This window comes from Hetaerina americana, unplaced genomic scaffold (assembly GCF_022747635.1).
Source record: "Hetaerina americana unplaced genomic scaffold, ioHetAmer1.1.p SCAF_20, whole genome shotgun sequence".
Taxonomy (NCBI): Eukaryota; Metazoa; Arthropoda; class Insecta; order Odonata; family Calopterygidae; genus Hetaerina; species Hetaerina americana.
In genome coordinates this window covers 7,330,109-7,348,554 of record NW_027286764.1, presented here as the reverse complement: position 1 = coordinate 7,348,554, position 18,446 = coordinate 7,330,109, and the positions used below count along the sequence as shown (strand labels likewise).

Sequence of the window (18,446 nt, the reverse complement as noted above, 5' to 3'; positions counted from 1 at the left end):
ATGTATTTATACGAAATTTTTACAATGGAGTTTACATTTTAAATGGTACTTCGGAGACAATATTTTACTGATTTTGTAATTAAGAACTCAAGAATATTTTCAAGAGATATGTTTACATTTCGTGTTGCACACAGATGATGAGCATTACGCTATGAAAATAAATGAAAAAAAATATTGGTTTGGATTCACTTTCACAATATTTGAGGTTCCCTGAGCACAATTTGTTAATTACACGTCTCATTTAATAAGCAATAGGTAATATCCTTCGAAATGCCGTTTAAAATTAATTTTGCAATGCCTATTTACAACCATAAAATGTTTTGAAGATTATATAATTGTAAAACCTATTTATTCAATATACACAGTTTTTGTGTAACACTAGATAGGAAAATATATCTACGAGTACAAGAGTTGCAGCGACTAAATTGATGATTTCTGTAATAGCTGCGCAAACCTGTTCGTGACTAAAAGAGAAACGTCGATGAATCTCTCCACACAATTCGTCAAACACGTTTCTGTCTTGCTATCTATTTTACTTCCAGGCTTGTCCACACACTTTTCCCAGCAGAATTCATTGAATTCGTGGATCTGCAAGATATAATAAAAACCACACCATAGAACTATAGACGAATTTAAAGTGAAACAGTAAGACAAGAAAATTATATCAATATAACATGAGGGAATTCTTAAAATGTAGTAAACCTCTATGCAAGAAGAGACTGTTAAATTAAATAATATTCTCTAACCTGTGCATTTAACTGTGCCTTTTGCTTCTCTGCCATGAGGAATTCTTGAAGTTCCCGATCTACTTCCTTTCCAGATGGAGCCGGAAAACTGGAATCGTCGGAAGGAAACATATCTGACATATTTGCCAACTAATTCACAACACACTATATTTTTACTCAAATTATGATTCCGGAATTCAATGCCCAGGAGATGACACCCCTCACGCCTTCTCAATTCTGAACCGATCTTCAAATTTTAGCAAACATCTGACAATCGAAATGATTTCGAACGTCTTTTCGAAGTAAGCAAATTTCACGAAGGAGGGCATTATTCCCGTGTTATTAGTTCATTCATCGCGATCCATTTTTGATATTCATATAAAACTGGCACTCTTAAAAATATTATGTTCAACAGAGGTTATTTGAAACAACAGCCACTTTGTCTAAAATAAAAAGATGTCGCGAATGAAATTTCAAGAGACGCTAATAGCGACAATTGGACGCTAATATTTTCATAAACAAATGAGATATTCAAACTTGGAGAAACGAAGGCATTCTAAGTCACTGCGCCCAATGGAATGGATATAGTAATTAAATACTGTAGTTTCGGTAAATGTATTTGGCACTTCAGTTTCCAGTCCTATTACCCGGCTGTTAAAATGGTTTTAAGCAGGATATTTGATTTTGAAATTCCCAGCCTAAATTTCATCATCCCAAACAAGGAGTTGTTTTTGAACCCATTGCACTGTATCCGTCGCTTTTCACACTGGCATACGATTTACATTGAATATATACAATTACAAAATTAATATTTTGTTATATTTTCGTTTAATAACATTTTGAACTTTTACATGGCTATAATAATTAGATTTATTTAGTATTTTCATATTTTATTGAATTTTTTAAATCCACAAAAGCGGCTTGTTTTCGTAGATAAACGTTAAAACAACGATCAAACCTACTTTCAGCACCTAGATTATGCGTAATATTACAATTTTTAAACGCCAAGAGCCTGCTAATGGAGTAGTAGAATTGTCAGCATTTGCTACAGGCGAGAGTATTCTACGTCAGGGGGAGCACAAAAACAAGGAAACTGCAGCTGAAAATAAAGTGCTGCGATTTTCTGTGAGCTGAAACTTAATGGAGAACAACTATCCTGTGTCATAGTACTGAGAGAACTATTATTGGCTATCAAGCTAACCTTCTGAGTTGATTGCTCTCCAAGAACTTAAGGCTGGTGTTGAAGCAACGAAGCTATTACGTGTCTCGCATATATTTTCATTAAATTTAAGAAAAATATTTTTTCTGAATTTTAAATGAGAATATGATTTTCATATAATTATAGAATTTGTTGAAAAACCAATTGTCAGCGCATGAATAAATGAATCTTGTTAATTTTCTACTAATTATATTGAATAATATATCCTGAAGCCTTTAAAGGTTTTAAAAAAAAGTAAATAGGGGGAATTTATATTGTTTGGATGATTTACGGGGAAAGTTTATCCCTAATCAGTGATCAGACACATTCAAAATATAAGATAGATCACATAAACGGCGATGTATTTCCCAAATAGCTTTAAAAGGAATCTCGTTAATTTTGCTGGGAATTACTGCACACCACCCTGACTTACCAAAGGGGGCTCTGAAAACAATATGGATGCCTTCTGCAAATGCACATGGTGAAATATTGTAACAGCTTAGGGTATTATTTTAAGTGACTAGACTTGTTTTAAACCAAGAAAATAATTAGTGATATTACTTTGAAACATTTTGAGGATGCGGTTTTTAATATCAAATCAGTTAAGGTATTTTATCCTTGAGTTTATTTTTGCCATTTTTAAAACTTTTTAATATAATCCTTATTAATTATTCAAATGTGAGCCAGATGTTTTACTGATTACTCTCATTGAAGAAAGGATAGAATACCACCTTATTGATACAATAAAATCAGCAGTGAAATTTCTATTGTTCAGTATTACAGCTCGTACGAACACTTATGGAACTACAGTAAATGTAGCAGGAAATAATGAGCTCTACGGCCTCTCAATAAAGAAGAAAGGGGAAGAAAACTCCAATGGCCGTAAGGATTAGTTGCCAATCTCTCGTCAGACCAAATGTTGTGTTGGTGTGACGGGAATCACGTCAGGGACCAACCACAACCTCTCGACCAGAATACCCTCTGTGGTGGTTTACGGGAGATTAATCCGCGTCAGGGACCAACACACAGCCACACGCACACTATCCTGCCTGAAATCCTTCACGAGGCTGTGAGACCCTGTTAAAGAATTTCAGATGGAGATGGAATCCTTCACGAGGCTGTAGAGTAGACCCCGTTAAAGATTCCAGGATATTCTCAAGCACACACTCTGTGGCGGTTTACGGGAGATTAATCCGCGTCAGGGACCAACACACAGCCACACGCACACTATCCTGTCTGAAATCCTTCACGAGGCTGTGAGACCCTGTTAAAGAATTTCAGATGGAGATGGAATCCTTCACGAGGCTGTAGAGTAGACCCCGTTAAAGATTCCAGGATATTCTCAAGCACACACTCTGTGGATGGCACAGACCAAACACACACACAAGCACTCGAGAAACGCACACACACTCAAAAGGGCCCAACTTCTGGGAGAATCTGGACACAGGTAAAAAGCAACTAGGAAGTGCGTCGAACACGCGTGTTTCGGCCACAAAGTGGCCCTCTTCAGCGAACCGAAGGGAAAACACCTCCAACACAAGGTTGAAAGTGATCTCCCGTAAACCGCCACAGAGTGTGTGCTTGAGAATATCCTGGAATCTTTAACGGGGTCTACTCTACAGCCTCGTGAAGGATTCCATCTCCATCTGAAATTCTTTAACAGGGTCTCACAGCCTCGTGAAGGATTTCAGACAGGATAGTGTGCGTGTGGCTGTGTGTTGGTCCCTGACGCGGATTAATCTCCCGTAAACCACCACAGAGGGTATTCTGGTCGAGAGGTTGTGGTTGGTCCCTGACGTGATTCCCGTCACACCAACACAACATTTGGTCTGACGAGAGATTGGCAACTAATCCTTACGGCCATTGGAGTTTTCTTCCCCTTTCTTCTTTACAGTAAATGTATTTGGGACTTTCCTAAAATCAGTACTTTCAGGAGAATGTGTAGCAGCTATCGCCCACTTAACAGTAACCCCAAACATGCACCTTCATTGGCAACCTGAGAATGTGCCACTTTCTGTCTTCAGCTAGCTTCTGACACAATGGGTGGCAATAACTTGTTACCCTGCCTGTCATTCACTTCAGTCTCTTCTTACCCCTCCCCTTAATCCCCCCAAATGACATGTTTTGCTCACCACATTGGCATCAGCCTTTCTGACCACTGAACAATAATTATTTTCGACAGTTTAAGTGAAGACAAGTTAGTTTTACCACTACTTTAACTATTATTTGTAATACCTATGCAGGTTGAACTGTAAATTAATTACAATGAAAGATAAACTGAGAAGTTATTACCAAATTTGCTACTTCATTAAAAATGCCATTACAACTTTCTTAAATTTCATGGGAGGATTAGGTGTAATAATACAGGGTGCGACAACATAACTTCCTTTTTTCACAAGCAAAACCCCTTTAAAAAAAGAAGCTATGTTTCTGCACCCTGTATTATTGTCTGCATGCTCGTAAAAAACATTACTTAGGAAATTAATTTTTTAGGATTCCATGCTCCATCTATCAGTCATGTATGAAAATATTTCCTTAGGAAATATTAATCTATGTTTTAAATAGAAAGGTAAGTTACTAATGAAATGATTTTCAAATAAGTACTAAATAATTGTGGATAAACATAAAAATTGAGCAGAAAAATTCCACTCCACTTATAAAAATACTATTTTACTACACATCACTTCAAGCAAAATTCACACATGAATAAAAAGATTCAGAAAAGTGTCAAGGCTCATCACAGTTATTACATAAGTAGTACCAGAAATGAGCATCACAGCCAGAAATTGTTGCAGTTCTTGGTTAGTGGATTGTGTATGATATTTGCCGCATATTGCCTTGTAGGGATAAAGCCAAACACTGCTGCACAACCTCTGTAAATGAAAAGCATTAAATATGTTAAACTGACAGTAAAATAAATTTTCTTCAGATATTTCATGGCTGTGGGTCACGGTAGCCAAGGGGTAGAGTGTTCGACTACTGACCAGGGTTTGATTCCTGGGCAAGCCTCTCTGGGCACCCACAGCTGCACCAAAGCTGTGATTTTTCGGGTACCAGATCTCCCTGGGATACCATAAACGGCACAGGGAAAGGAACTGGCCTCCCTTAATATCCTACTTATGTGTGAATTTCACACATAAGTAGGGTATTAAGTAAGAATTAGTAATACACAGGCTGTCGAGCTTAGTCATGGGTGAACTCTATCATCACCTACCAAACCGACCTTTGGGTTGATTACCGTGTCTATGGTTTTTTTTATGGCTATACACAGAAACATATTAGCTTGGCCTCTTCGATAGGAAAACATAGTCAGTCATACAACATCTCTTAATTATAGTGGGGAATCAGAAAATTAAATTAATACAAGGGTTAAAGAAATTTGCAAAGTAATCATCAATTTTTAATTTTAATCCATTCAAACATTCTTGCATATCAAATATGCATTTTTATTATCATTAGCCTTCTGCACTGCAGCGGCCTTATTTGAAACCTAGTCCAGGGAAAATCAACATTTAAATGCAGCGTTGTATGTTACATAAGACAAATCAAGCATGTTCCAAATTGCTGCTGCAGATAAAGTATTAAATGTCAAATCAATGAAACTTGTATCACATATAGATTGCACATTTAGCTAATGATATAAACTTAAAAGTTTGCACAATAAATTATGCAAAACTATATTTATCATTGAATAATACTCTTAGATAAAACTTTAATGATGCTTATTTCAAAAGGTTTACCTAAATCGAGAAGGGCACCAGTACATCCTTATGGATAGCTACACTTAAGCATCCTGTGTGATTACGAAATAATATGATAACATTTAATATGAATGCTATTTGTGAAATCAGTTTTCCAATTTTTATCAACGGTTTGCCAAAATCATTAATTCAGATGGTGTAGTAATATAGAGACACAAAGAAAGGACACTCACAATTTGTTATTTGACGTTTCGACAGCTTGGCTGTCATCTGAAGACGACAGCCAAGCTGTCGTAATGTCAAATAACAAATTGTGAGTGTCCTTTCTTTGTGTCTCTATATTCTAAAAATCTACATCTGTGTTTTTATATATTTGTGCGTCGCCGAAGAGCGTTCCATTTCGAAGATATTTTTATATATATATATATATGTATATATACACATACATATATATATAATTATATATATGTGTATATATATATATATATATATATATATATATATATATATACTACCTTGATCAAAAAGTTCCCGGAATAACCACCGTGTGGCGCTCCCATCGTTCCGATTTGAGTTCTGTTTTTTTTGTTAAATTGGTACATCTGTTGTTGATATTCCCTTTAAATCTTAGTGTCATAACTTGACATTTGCAAAAGTTACGTAGCCAAGAGTACATCTATCTCTGTGTGTGTTGGCGATTTTTTACAATTGCAGAAATGGATTTAAATTTGCAACAACGAACTTGTATTAAATTTTGCGTAAAAAACGGATTTAGTGGCGCACGGACGTTGGAAATGTTGGAAAAGTGTTTCGGCAACGATTCTCTAAAAAAAACGGTCGTTTACCAGTGGCACGAGCGGTTCAGAAGTGGTCGTAAGTCAATCGAAGATGATGAACGCAGTGGCAGACCATCGACATCGAAAGTCGGTGAAAAAATTGATAAAGTAAAAGAAATGTTGGTCAATAACCGCAAATTAACCATCAGAGAAATAGCGGAGGACTTGAACATTGCCTATGGATCCGCCCAAGACATTGTGGTTAATGATTTGGGTTTCCGTCGTGTAGCATGCCAAAAGACCTCAATTTCATGCAAAAAAGAGACCGTGTTGACGTCGCAAAAGACATGATTTGCGAGGCTGAATCCGATCCCACATTCATCAAAAGGATCATTACTGGAGACGAGACGTGGGTTTATGAGTACGACACGCAATCCAGACATCAGGCAAGTGAATGGCGTTCACCAAATGAGCCGAGACCAAAAAACCACGTCGTTTTCAGTCAAAAAAGAAGGCAATGCTGACGGTTTTCATGGATTACAACGGTGTAGTGCATCATGAATTTTTGCCAGAAGGCCAGACAGTAAACAAAGAGTATTATTTGGGCGTTATGAGACGTTTGCGTGAAGCAATTCGCCGAAAGAGACCAGAAATGTGGGCAGAAAACTCGTGGATTTTGCACCATGATAACGCACCGTCGCACAGTGCTATCATTATTCGTAATTTTTTGACGAAATATGCAACAAATACCATCCAACAGCCACCGAAATCACCTGATTTGGCTCCCTGTGACTTCTTTCTGTTCAATCGAGTTAAAAAACCATTACGGGGAACGCGTTTTAGCAGCCGAGAGGAAGTAATGGAAAAATCGCAGGAAGCACTGATGGACATACCGAAAACCGAATATAAAAAATGTTTCGAGGATTGGATCAAGCGCTGGCATAAGTGTGTTGCAGTCGATGGGGATTACTTTGAAGGGGACAATATAGATTTAGATGAATAAACTTGTATTTTTAATTTTCTGAATAAATTCCGGGAAATTTTTGATCAAGGTAGTATACGTATTTTTTTTAAGGTAATCTACCGGTTAAGGTAGGTTTTTGGATGGACACAATTACCAAACAAATATTTTATTACTCCTAACAAAACACAAAATCCATCATCCTACTCTATATCAGGCCCCTCTTCATCTCTGAGTACTTTCTTCCTCCCTTCATCCCGTCCAACATCCCTATCCTGTTCCTTCCCTTTCCTCTTTTGCCCAACATTCTACCCTCTATCATAGTCTTCAACATCCCACTGCCGGTCAACACCCCCTTCATCCACTTTTCCTGCCTCCATAGGATTGCTCACACAAAATTAAACATCTAATCCGTGACCTCTTCCCAATTATCAATAACACTCAGTCCACATCACTTTTATTCCCACACTGTCCCTCTGTTTCGTTTAAACGCCCGTCGAACTTGCGAGACATCTTCAAGTCCACAAATCCAACTTCAAGCACCCCCGTCTCTCCCCCGCCCCTATCCGCACCATGCAACCGCACACGCTGCAAATGCTGTCATCTTTTAAGACCCTCCCCCTCACTCAGTACCAAATCCCAACCACTCGCCACCTGTACCTCAAAAAATATTATATATCGCCTCTCCTGTAACTTCTGCCCGGCCTTCTACGTGGGCGAATGCATGACCGTACTCTCCCTCCGCATGAATAACCACCGATATTCCACCAAATCTCCCACCTTCCTTAATTATCCCATCCCTACTCACACCGCTTCCCACAGTCAATCTTTTGACGACTGCTTCTCCGTTTCGGTGATTGAAATCCTTCCCAAATCTGCAAGTATAATAGAGGTGAGAACCCACGAGATGGCGCATATCTGGGTGGCCCAATCATTCAAACCGCCCGGGCTGAACCAAGCCCACTGAATGCATCAATTGGCTGCCTACATATCCCCCCCACCCCCTTGTTCATTTCCTATTGGTCCCTTTACCTCTCCTTCCCCCACCTCTCCCCCGCACATCCTCTCCGCTCTTCCCCGAGAACGCCATTCTGAAGACGACAGCCGTGCTGTCGAAACGTCAAATAACAAATTGTGTGTCCTTTCTTTGTGTTTCTATATTCTAAAAATCTAAATCTGTGTTTTTCACACACACACACACACACACACACACACACACACACACACACACACACACACACACACACACATACATATATATATATATATATATATATATATATATATATATATATATATATATATATATATATATATATATATATATATATATATATATATATATATATATATATTTATATATGTGTTTCTAATCCCAACTCTTTTAAGTCAAAGAATACCTTAAATGCACTAACCTGAGACAGGGCATCCTTGAAATAGGAAGTATTTTATTTTGCTGCAGGAGCCTATAATACTGGCCACCCCCTTTTCAGTGATTCCCTTGCAGTTGTTTACGAGCAGTTCATTTAATGAATGTCGGGACCTTCCCTGGGACAGAGAGGCTAGGCCCAGGTCTGTAATCTGAATAAAGAGAGATAATAGCACATCAAGGACATTGAGTGGGGAGGGTTCATCCGAACTTTGGCTCATTATGCAAGACTCCACTTCAAACCAACTAGCAAAGTAGGCTGAAGTAAGCAGGCGAGACTGGCATTATGCAATCATTGATTTTCATGGAATGAATGAGTATGAATAACCATGTAGTTGACACTTGATGCTATTATTTAAAAGGTACATAAGAATTAATACGTCAACATTGAAAGCATTTGAGACTAGTTTATTGAATGTCACTAAACATGGAATTTGAATGCATCAATATTACTCTTAAATAACTTGAACATACATTCAAGAAAAAAAGGAATGACATTTTAATTATCTATAATATGCTTTTTATAATAACTATATAGGATTTATAATAGCTAAATAGAATTTATAATAGCTATAACACATTTGATAAAAAGACTATTTCCAGCAAAATGGCGATAACTTGCATAAAGTAAAAATTACAGCAATGCACTAATAAATATGTTTTAATTTTTATAATGCTCATTAGGAATGTAAGTGCTTCTCACATGCAAAGTGCCTCTCAAGTGCAGAAGATTAGGATATTTTCTTCATAATCAAACCATTTTTCTCATAAAATCTCTCCAATGAGAATTAAAATCCTCTCCCACTTCTGAGATTCAGAATACTGACCGATGCACATAAAATCTTTGAAAGGATATATTTTCTGCATTCTCCTTTGCTGGAATTATTTAGTCTATCATAGATTGCTTGAAATCTTGTCGTGTGATTGAGTGAGAAGTAAATGCCCATACCATAAACCAATAACGGTTTGATGATGATGGCCAATGTCGCTGTCAACTCACTTGCGAGTGTGAAATGTTAAGGGAGGTCAGCCGCGGCAGGCGCTCAGCAATGCAGTTGAGAGACTTGTCAGTGAGCGCCGCACACCCACCGACATCCAGCTGAGTCAGGTGAGCACAGTTTCTCGCCACTGACTCAATCACCTCATCAGAGACGGCTGGACATCGTTGCATGTACAGTGTCGACAATCTTGTCAAACTCGGAAACAAGTCCAACAATGCTATTCGAGAAGAAGAATTGAAAAATTTTATCAATTAGACTCAGGGAGTGCATACTGCGTAAAACTATACAATACTGTAATAATAATATAAATTACAGCACCATCAAATACTCATCAAATGAACATGCTTGGGCACAATCAAGAAAGATGTCATTGAGACTTGATCCAACGGCAAATGGAAAATATCAACTGAGTACGTATAAATGCAGCTTGAATTGTTTTGGTGCCAGACTAGGTACATTCTCAATGTGATGCACCATGGAAACCTCTTTTCAAAAGACTAGGGTTACTACCAGTACCCTGCACACATATATACATTTCATGTCATCCTACATGCAAAGGGTAATATAAATCAGTAAAGGTGAAAACCTCGATTACCATACCATGGTCACTATACAATAATAATACATTTTATTTGCCCAAAGATTACATTACAAAAATAACAGGTGAATGGCATACATACATGATATAACGCAAGTCAAAAAGGAGCCAAATTCATACAGGCTCAATTGAGATACAAAATATGGTACCAACAATTACAATAAGAAACCCAAAAAGGCCAGAGGAATATTTATTTAAAGGCAATCAAGTTCAAACAAGAAATGTAGTTGAAAGATTATTTGGAAAATGGAAGTGACGTTTCCCCATTTTATCTATAGGCATGAGAATTTGTTTAGACAGCAATGTCAGTTATAGTAGCTTGTTCAGTCCTTCACAGTTTAGCAATAAAAGCAAAGGAAAATGATCCCCCAACTAACATTCATGTAGGAGCAGAAAATAATGAAGATTTTGTAGGAGAGGAATTGGGAAATGGCCACATTCGGTTGCCTAATTTGGAATACTTTTGTCAGCTTAACTAGGATTGGACTGAGAGGTCTTATAATATGCAGTCCATTTCTTTTAATTGTTAATTTGGGAAACCTTTTAAGTTAATACCCAAGATTAGCATGTCTTTTGGTTTGTAAACATGTGCAATAAATTCCAAAGAACTTGCCGGAAATGCCGCAACAGTGACTTTTAACGTAGTCATCCGCTAATGTGCATTTCAATGCAGCAATTTCAGTGTGTAAAAATTATTCACCTTGACTGGGATTTGAACCCGAAGAATTCAATACAATTTGAAATATACTGATACAAATTTTCAGTTGCAGTGAATCATATTCTGTAATTTAGAAAGTGGTGTTAGAAGGAGAGTACCCTTAGGAAAGTGGATGTGAGTGATGAGAGCCAGCCAGTGGACTCCAAGACGACCCAAGAGCACCCTTACAGTTGCTCGGCCAACATACACAGGCTTAAATCCTTAAGCTTAGGCAAGCTGTCAGGGGACGGAAGATGATAAGAATTGATCACAAAGAATGTAGTGCAACTGATTGAAGCAAGATGAAAATACTAAAACTAAAGTGCTGAGAACTGCTACAAGAATGAGAGCTTTGGTTAACAGAAATAGATCATGGAATGTTTGAAGCCGAATATAGGATAATGAGAAACTACTTCAAGAAACACAGTTAAAAATGCATTACAATATGGAGAAGAACTGGTGAATTTTAATTGAAGATTACATTAAAAATTGAAGGTGTATTTGTGGCAACTTTATGATGAAAGAGGTGTTTGGTCTAAAAATAGATAGGAAAAAATTTTTAATGAAAGCAATGAAAAGGGCTGGTATTCAAGGTTATTTCTTGACCTTCTTCCTGCATCATATCCCCTAATTTATAAACTACTGGGCTCACTAAGTGCATTTGGTGAGATATGGAAGCCACCAGTCAGAAAAAGTCTAGTCTGAGCCAACAAACCCACCTGCATTCTCCCTGACTTCACCGCGCATGAGATGCTAGCCGATTATTTGTTCTCAGGTAAATTTATCCATGCCAGAGCTACATTAAGCTGAATCAAGGGGCTTTTATGCCCTGATACATGACAGTCGCTCAAAAAGTAAAATAATCATTCTTACCCGACTGGATCTTATATAAGACAATGCTGAAAGAATGTGCTTTTCACGTATGGCAATGCCTGAATGAAGTGACTGGCATCTATGTGCCATTGGTGTACATGTACGGGTAGCAGGCATGGTATCATGTCATTTTGAGAGATGGCCTTTGTAATGCCTGCGTACAGGCATTACTACTGCAAATTTTAAAGGTCCATGTCTTGGTAATGAAGCAGCGGCAACAAGTCTAACAAATGAAAGTAGTACACATTTTGGGTCAAGCTACTGCTTTCTCAAGAAGTTAGTTGAATTTATTCATCAACATTCAAATTAGGGCCCAAGAAAATGGGCATCAGATTATATAACAAATTACCCAAAAGTATAAAGGATACTAAGGGAACTATTGCATTCAAACATAAATTTAAAAAATATCTCAATGTAACATGTTCCACTCTGTTGGCGAATATCTCGACTATATTCGTGATCTTTGAGTCCCTCCTTTTAGTTTATTGCAATGCTCTTAGTCTAGTTTTTATTAAAGCTCAGTGATTTTTAATAGATATTTATGTGTACAGGTATGTCACAATTAATGTATGTGTGTGTTTGTAGAACATTTAGGTCTGGTTTTATAATACCTGGTTATATCCAATGGTTAGTCAATGTGGGGGTTATAACCTAATGTGAAGGTTAAAGACAGGATGAGTTTTATAAAGGAAACAAAACCGGTCATTGAGAAATGTCAACTTTAATGAAGGAAAAGCATAGGTATAACAATTAACATGCTCCGATGACCTCAAACAAAGACGTAACCAAAAAAAGCACAGCCCCAGAGGTATTCACAAAGTTGACAAAAAATTGAGGAAACATCGTAAGGAACCTGGGGAAATACAAAGAGATATTCCAATTTTGGCACCGAGGAGCAAATGCTCCTAATTCATTTGATTTCAGAGAAGAAAAATTTACTGGAAAACAAGCAGAGTGATGTGGAAACAGAAGGCAAGTATCCATATCCTTTTAATTATTTTCATTATCAGTTGAGGACCAAGGAATCAGGTATTTACAATGCATATAAGCAGGAAGATGCATGGAAATGTATAACAACAGAATTAAATCGCAAGTTAGTGCATCCAAATCTGGGAGCAGCACAATGGCATCAAAAAACAAACAAGAAAGTACTGGCTTTAGGTCGTCAACCAACATTTCACGCGGGTGGTGGAACTATGCCCCATGCATCACTCACTCACTCACTCAGGTGCAGGAGATAGTGATCCCTCTTCTGGGAGCATGAAAATCCCTATGATTCAGATTTTGTCGAGAGTAAGTAAAGCCTTAATTATTAACTCTTGAGAAAAGTATAAATTAACTATATAAGGAATTACTCCTAATAAACATTTATTTTTGCAGTTGATGACGTTCCTCAGGAGAATATTTGGGTATGTAAAAATTGAAACAGCATTTACAATGTATTCTGTCAGCTCACGGCTATATTATTCATTTCATTCATCATATTACCAATTAAAGCCAAATCATAATGCCTTAGTCATTATGTAGAGCATTAATTTTCAAGATATATTAGGTAGGGTACAATGAAGCTTTTTATCCTACTTATAATGGACATAATTAAAAATATAGGGTAGATGGCTGCTATCATTTTTCACTCAGATTTTAAACCCTTGCCATTCCCTTGCAGCTTGTCCAAGAATGTCTGGAAGGAAATTCCACCCCAATCGAACATAATTGATGTAGCATATGTACTTTACAGTAATATAAATTTTAATTGTTATTTCCTAAGATTAGTTTTTAAACCCAAAGCTATTTAAAGTAAAATTGAATTGGCATTATGACAAAGCCTCAAAAATAGCCTGTAAATGATACTTTGTTAAAAACATCTAAACCTGAATGATGCACATATTTTACAGTTAGTTATTGAAATTTGTCACCTATTATTAACCCTGGAATGGTAACTGGGGCGAAAACACACCCCAGAGCTGTACAAAATATAGCTATATAAAATAAATTTCCTCTCATCCGATGAACTTTGAAAAAAAATCTTTGAGTCACGTGATTCTGCATTAAAAAACGAAAAAAATGGGCCCCCATAGGACTCTCACAGTCATAATGGGTGGGAGCTACGAATTTTTGAGAATTATTACCAGAATAGGGTGAAAAAAATAGCGTTCACCATTCTAGGGTTAAATTAAACTAATTTCTGCATAGTTCTACAAATTGCCGAATTTGAGTGCAAAAATATTGAATAATTTTAAAATTAACTTGCCATACATAATTAGAGCTAAGATGACCTTGTGGAAAAAATCCCCTCTATATCAATCACTATTCGATGAACACCAGAAATTTACACCCTTTTGAAAGCATTAAATACTAGCAAATTGTTGTACCTTAGTTTCTCAAGTAATATTGCTCATTATATAGCATGTGACTGGAAATCTTATCTATTACCAGCTATTTTTTAACAGTGGATACATCGATCTCTGAAATTCCTGTGGTCTTCCCTACCGATTCTTCTGAAGATTGTAAGTATTTGAAGAAGATAATGACATTATCTGATATGCATAGCCTTAGGCTTATTTCATTTTTTGATGATTTTAAACAAATGTTTCTCTACAGCACAGCAGCCTTAGAAAAAAGCCGGTGGTACACCAGAAAGAAAGAAATAATAAATTATAAAGAAATATGCATTTCAATGTATATTTCTTCATCCGGCTTTTCAAAGGCAAAAAACACATTTTCGAATAAATTCTACATCAGTACTTTAAATGCCAATTCCCTATTAAAGACTGGCAAACAAAAAGAATCAGCTGAGAGGAGTAACAATAAAAATGTCATGAGACTAATTAAACTTTGTACATATTTTACATTAAGGAAACTTTCTTCAGGAAACTTGAAAAGCTAAAGCATGAATATCCCTGTATCCAGGATTGGATTTTCAACTGGAAACATAACTATTTCTCAAGGAAATATTAAATAATAACTGATAACTGATACACTTATACGGAATGGCTAATTCAGTTCTTATCTTACATCATCAAAATTAAACAGCATGTGCTACCTTTTAAGAGTCCAAAGAGCACCCCAAAAAATAGTAACTGGCAAGAAATGTACAAAAAAATAAACTGAGCAGCAAAGATTACATTTAGGTCAGCCTTAAAATAAAAACGAAGTAGAGTGGAATGAAATGTGTGAAAAAAGCCTATACAGAATGAACAAAAAAAATGAAAGTACTCGGGGAAATATGAATACTGCACATGAACTACAGTTTGTGATCTCAATTCTGGCAGTTCATCATAGTATTTTGTTTTATTTGTAGTTACGTTTTAATGAGTGGTATGATTTTGTATGTTTTAACTGATAGTATGGTCTGTAAAATGAAATTAAATTATTCAAGAAATTACAGTGATTCAAATGGAATCAAGACAGATTAATTAAGAGATTTTCCCAATAATAACAGGTTTAAGGTTGCTAACTTACCTTGGCTGTTAAAGGAATGAACTTGATTTTTTCCTGGATTTAGATTCAAATTTTGAAGATAACGGCAAGTTCTTGCGGCTGCCAAACATTCATTACTCAAAAATGATTCACTGAGGTCCAAGAATGTTTCAAAACCAGTGAGTAAGTTACTAAGGGAAGTTGCATCAAGGGTACCCCTCCTGCTCATCACAGACAGGAGTTTTTTTTTAAGGTTTCCCGGAAGTGCATCCAATCCTTGAACTCGAGAGCTAATATTTTTACTAACGATTTCAGTTGACCTATGAGTGATAATAAAAAGAAGTATACAGCAACATTGAAAATACTGTTTTGTGGGTCGATAATTAGTTAATAAATACAGAAGGGCATTGGAAGGAAGAGAAAGACAATGAAGTCAGGGGCATTCACCGACAATATTAATCAAAACACTCAACGCAATAAAGAATAGAGGATATATGTAGGTAATAGAATTTAGTTTTAACTATCTAAAATGAATAAAAGAGGTTCAAAACAACCACTCTGAGAAGTGGTTGCCGAGAGAGGAACATTTAATTGAAGAAATGACACAGTTTCAGGCGTACCATGGTGGAAATCTTTCATGATTAAAGTAGAGACTTGGCTTTTCCCCAAAGAATATTTTTTACAACAATCTAGGTTTCATTACCTGAAGGTGTTATGCTGTGAAAAAACCTAGATCATAATTAAAAAATTCTACGTGGAAAAGCAGTGTTCTTTCATCATTTAATTGAAGCATACCTATGCGTGTAGCCTATCTATGGAATTAGCTTCTCTAACTACATATTAAATGTTATTTTTTCAAGGGTCGAGTGGGAAGTGCGACTTCTGAGATGACTCAATACTGCAAAAATAACAAGAAATATCTTGTCCTTGGTCAAAACAAAACCTTCCAAAGCCAAGTTTGGGAGAGCATGCCAATGCCAAATTCCCTTGCTCCAGGATCACATCAAAGAACGCTAAATACCCTAACCTATGGAAAACAAAATAGCCGAGACCATAAACTTGATTGGCACTGAGTTTGTTTGAGGGGGATAGGTGAAAACAATGTGACGAGTAAGGGGAAGATAAGGAAACACACACTCAGTCACTTGGGTATGTTTGGGAATCAGTGATCATCGTGTACCTCAATCACACACCAACAATGCAAAATTAATAAATTAGGAAACAGACTCACAATCACTTGATCACTATGGTGTGTTGAGGAATAACAATCACTCTCGTGAATTGCATTCACACACACACACACACATTCAGGGTTTGCAAGGATATCTCCTATGCCAGGAACCCATTCTACTCACACAGGAATGAAAACTAATTAAAAATAAAATTAGAAATCAAAAAAGAAGGACCCAAGTTCACTTTCACGGTCACTCAATCACTCGAATGTGTGTGAGCGTTGTGAGTCACAGTCATCCACTTGTTCAGGGCTTGAATGGATTCCCCCAATGCCAGTGACCCGTCAATCATACACATGAATACAAAATTATAAGACGGATGAACGAACATCCTCGCTCATTCGATCAATCACTCGGTTGTGTTCGGAAACAGGGACCTTTGCGTATCACACTTCTGGGGTTAACAAGGATTTCTCCCATTCCAGTGAATTTCTCCCATTCCAGTCAATCGTACAGAAAATGCAAATACGAAAAAGAATGAACATACGTTAACGCTCAATCACTCGGATGTGTTGATTGAGTGACTGCGAACGTGAACTTGGGCCCTTCGTTTATGATTTTTAATATTATTTTTATTTTGTTAATTAATTTCATTCTTGTGAGAGTAAAATGAGCCTCTGGCATTGGTTATATCTTTGCAAACCATGAGTGTGTGTGTGAAGGCGATTCACGAGAGTGACAGTTATTCCTTAATACACTTTAGTGATCGAGTAGTTGTCTGTTTCCATATTCATTTTTGCATTGTTTGGGTGTGATTGAGGCACACCTTGGTCACTGTTTTCCAAACATACCCTAGTGACTGAGAGTGTTTTTCGCTTTATCCCCTGACTTGTCCCATTGTTCTTACCTACCCGCCCGTAAACAAACCAAGGGCCAATCAAGTTTACGGTCTTAGCTATTTCGTTTTCCATTTTTTCACGACAGTAGGTACGCTCATTTTAAGTTTACACCCTTATTTATTATTGATACTACGTACATAGGTACAGCTGATAACGTACTTTAGTAGAGTGCTACTATGAATGGTACTGTAGGGCCATGAAGAAATTCTATCCTTTACATGTCACGCACTCGCGTCACATTGGCAATGATTGGAAACATTTTACAGATAATTTCTTTGTGAAGGTGCACAATCAATGTAAATGACCAAGTGAACGCTTCTCACAATACTGTATCAAAATGAAGCATTCGCCATAACTTAGTTTTCCAATTTAAGTAGTTCCCATCAGAAAAGATTAACCTATAGTATACAATTAGCACGTATTTACCAGAAATAATACACAAATATCGGATTAAATATGAGAAAATGAACTTTTCCTACATTTCCACGATAAAGCAATCACAAAAATGCTGGTGTGGCTTTATTTAAAACAAAATGCGCATTCCTGGTGCCAAAAATAACTAGAAAAAGCTCTTAAAAACCGATGTCACTAATCTATTTAGCTAAATACTCACAAAGACAGCAATGTCGGAGGGTTAATTAAAGACATGATAATATCCGTCGTTTCTTCCAGTAGTGTTTACAATCGAAATCCCTCGGCAACAGTAACAACACAGGCAATTTCGTTTTTCATTTGCCTTTGTGAATCACAAAATTCAAACCCAGCGGGAAGAAAGCGTAACTGATTTTCCTTGGGTCTTGATTCGGTTTATCTAATAAAATGTACACTTAGTGTTGACGTAGAGTAAATTAATGAAAATGAGTCAGTTTCGGTGTTTCATCTATTTACCAATCATACTCTACATTGCTGATCCCTAAGCTCGAAATAATAGAGATCAGACCCACATTCATAAGCACGTATTCAAGATCCATGCTGACACATCAATGCACAAATATT

General features: G+C 36.7%; 2 protein-coding genes across 3 annotated transcripts; both read right to left on the bottom strand.

Annotated features, from left to right (window-relative positions):
* Nucleotides 1–12: 12 nt before the first annotated feature.
* On the bottom strand, nucleotides 13–977 carry Tim8 (translocase of inner membrane 8). Its single transcript, XM_071586066.1, has 2 exons — nucleotides 747–977; nucleotides 13–588 (listed from the first exon to the last, which is right to left on the bottom strand). Exons 1-2 carry the CDS (start codon nucleotides 864–866, stop codon nucleotides 421–423), a joined length of 288 nt encoding a protein of 95 aa, XP_071442167.1. The 5' UTR covers nucleotides 867–977; the 3' UTR covers nucleotides 13–420.
* On the bottom strand, nucleotides 747–18,140 carry LOC139688534 (protein AMN1 homolog). Of its 2 annotated transcripts, none has more exons than XM_071586064.1 (6): nucleotides 18,064–18,140; nucleotides 15,422–15,699; nucleotides 9,791–10,008; nucleotides 8,777–8,942; nucleotides 4,685–4,796; nucleotides 747–834 (listed from the first exon to the last, which is right to left on the bottom strand). In XM_071586064.1, exons 1-5 carry the CDS (start codon nucleotides 18,096–18,098, stop codon nucleotides 4,726–4,728), a joined length of 768 nt encoding a protein of 255 aa, XP_071442165.1. In that variant the 5' UTR covers nucleotides 18,099–18,140; the 3' UTR covers nucleotides 747–834; nucleotides 4,685–4,725. The 2 variants fall into 2 exon arrangements, with proteins under 2 accessions (XP_071442165.1, XP_071442166.1); XM_071586065.1 differs by lacking the exon at nucleotides 18,064–18,140 and adding an exon at nucleotides 17,610–17,746.
* Nucleotides 18,141–18,446: the final 306 nt, after the last annotated feature.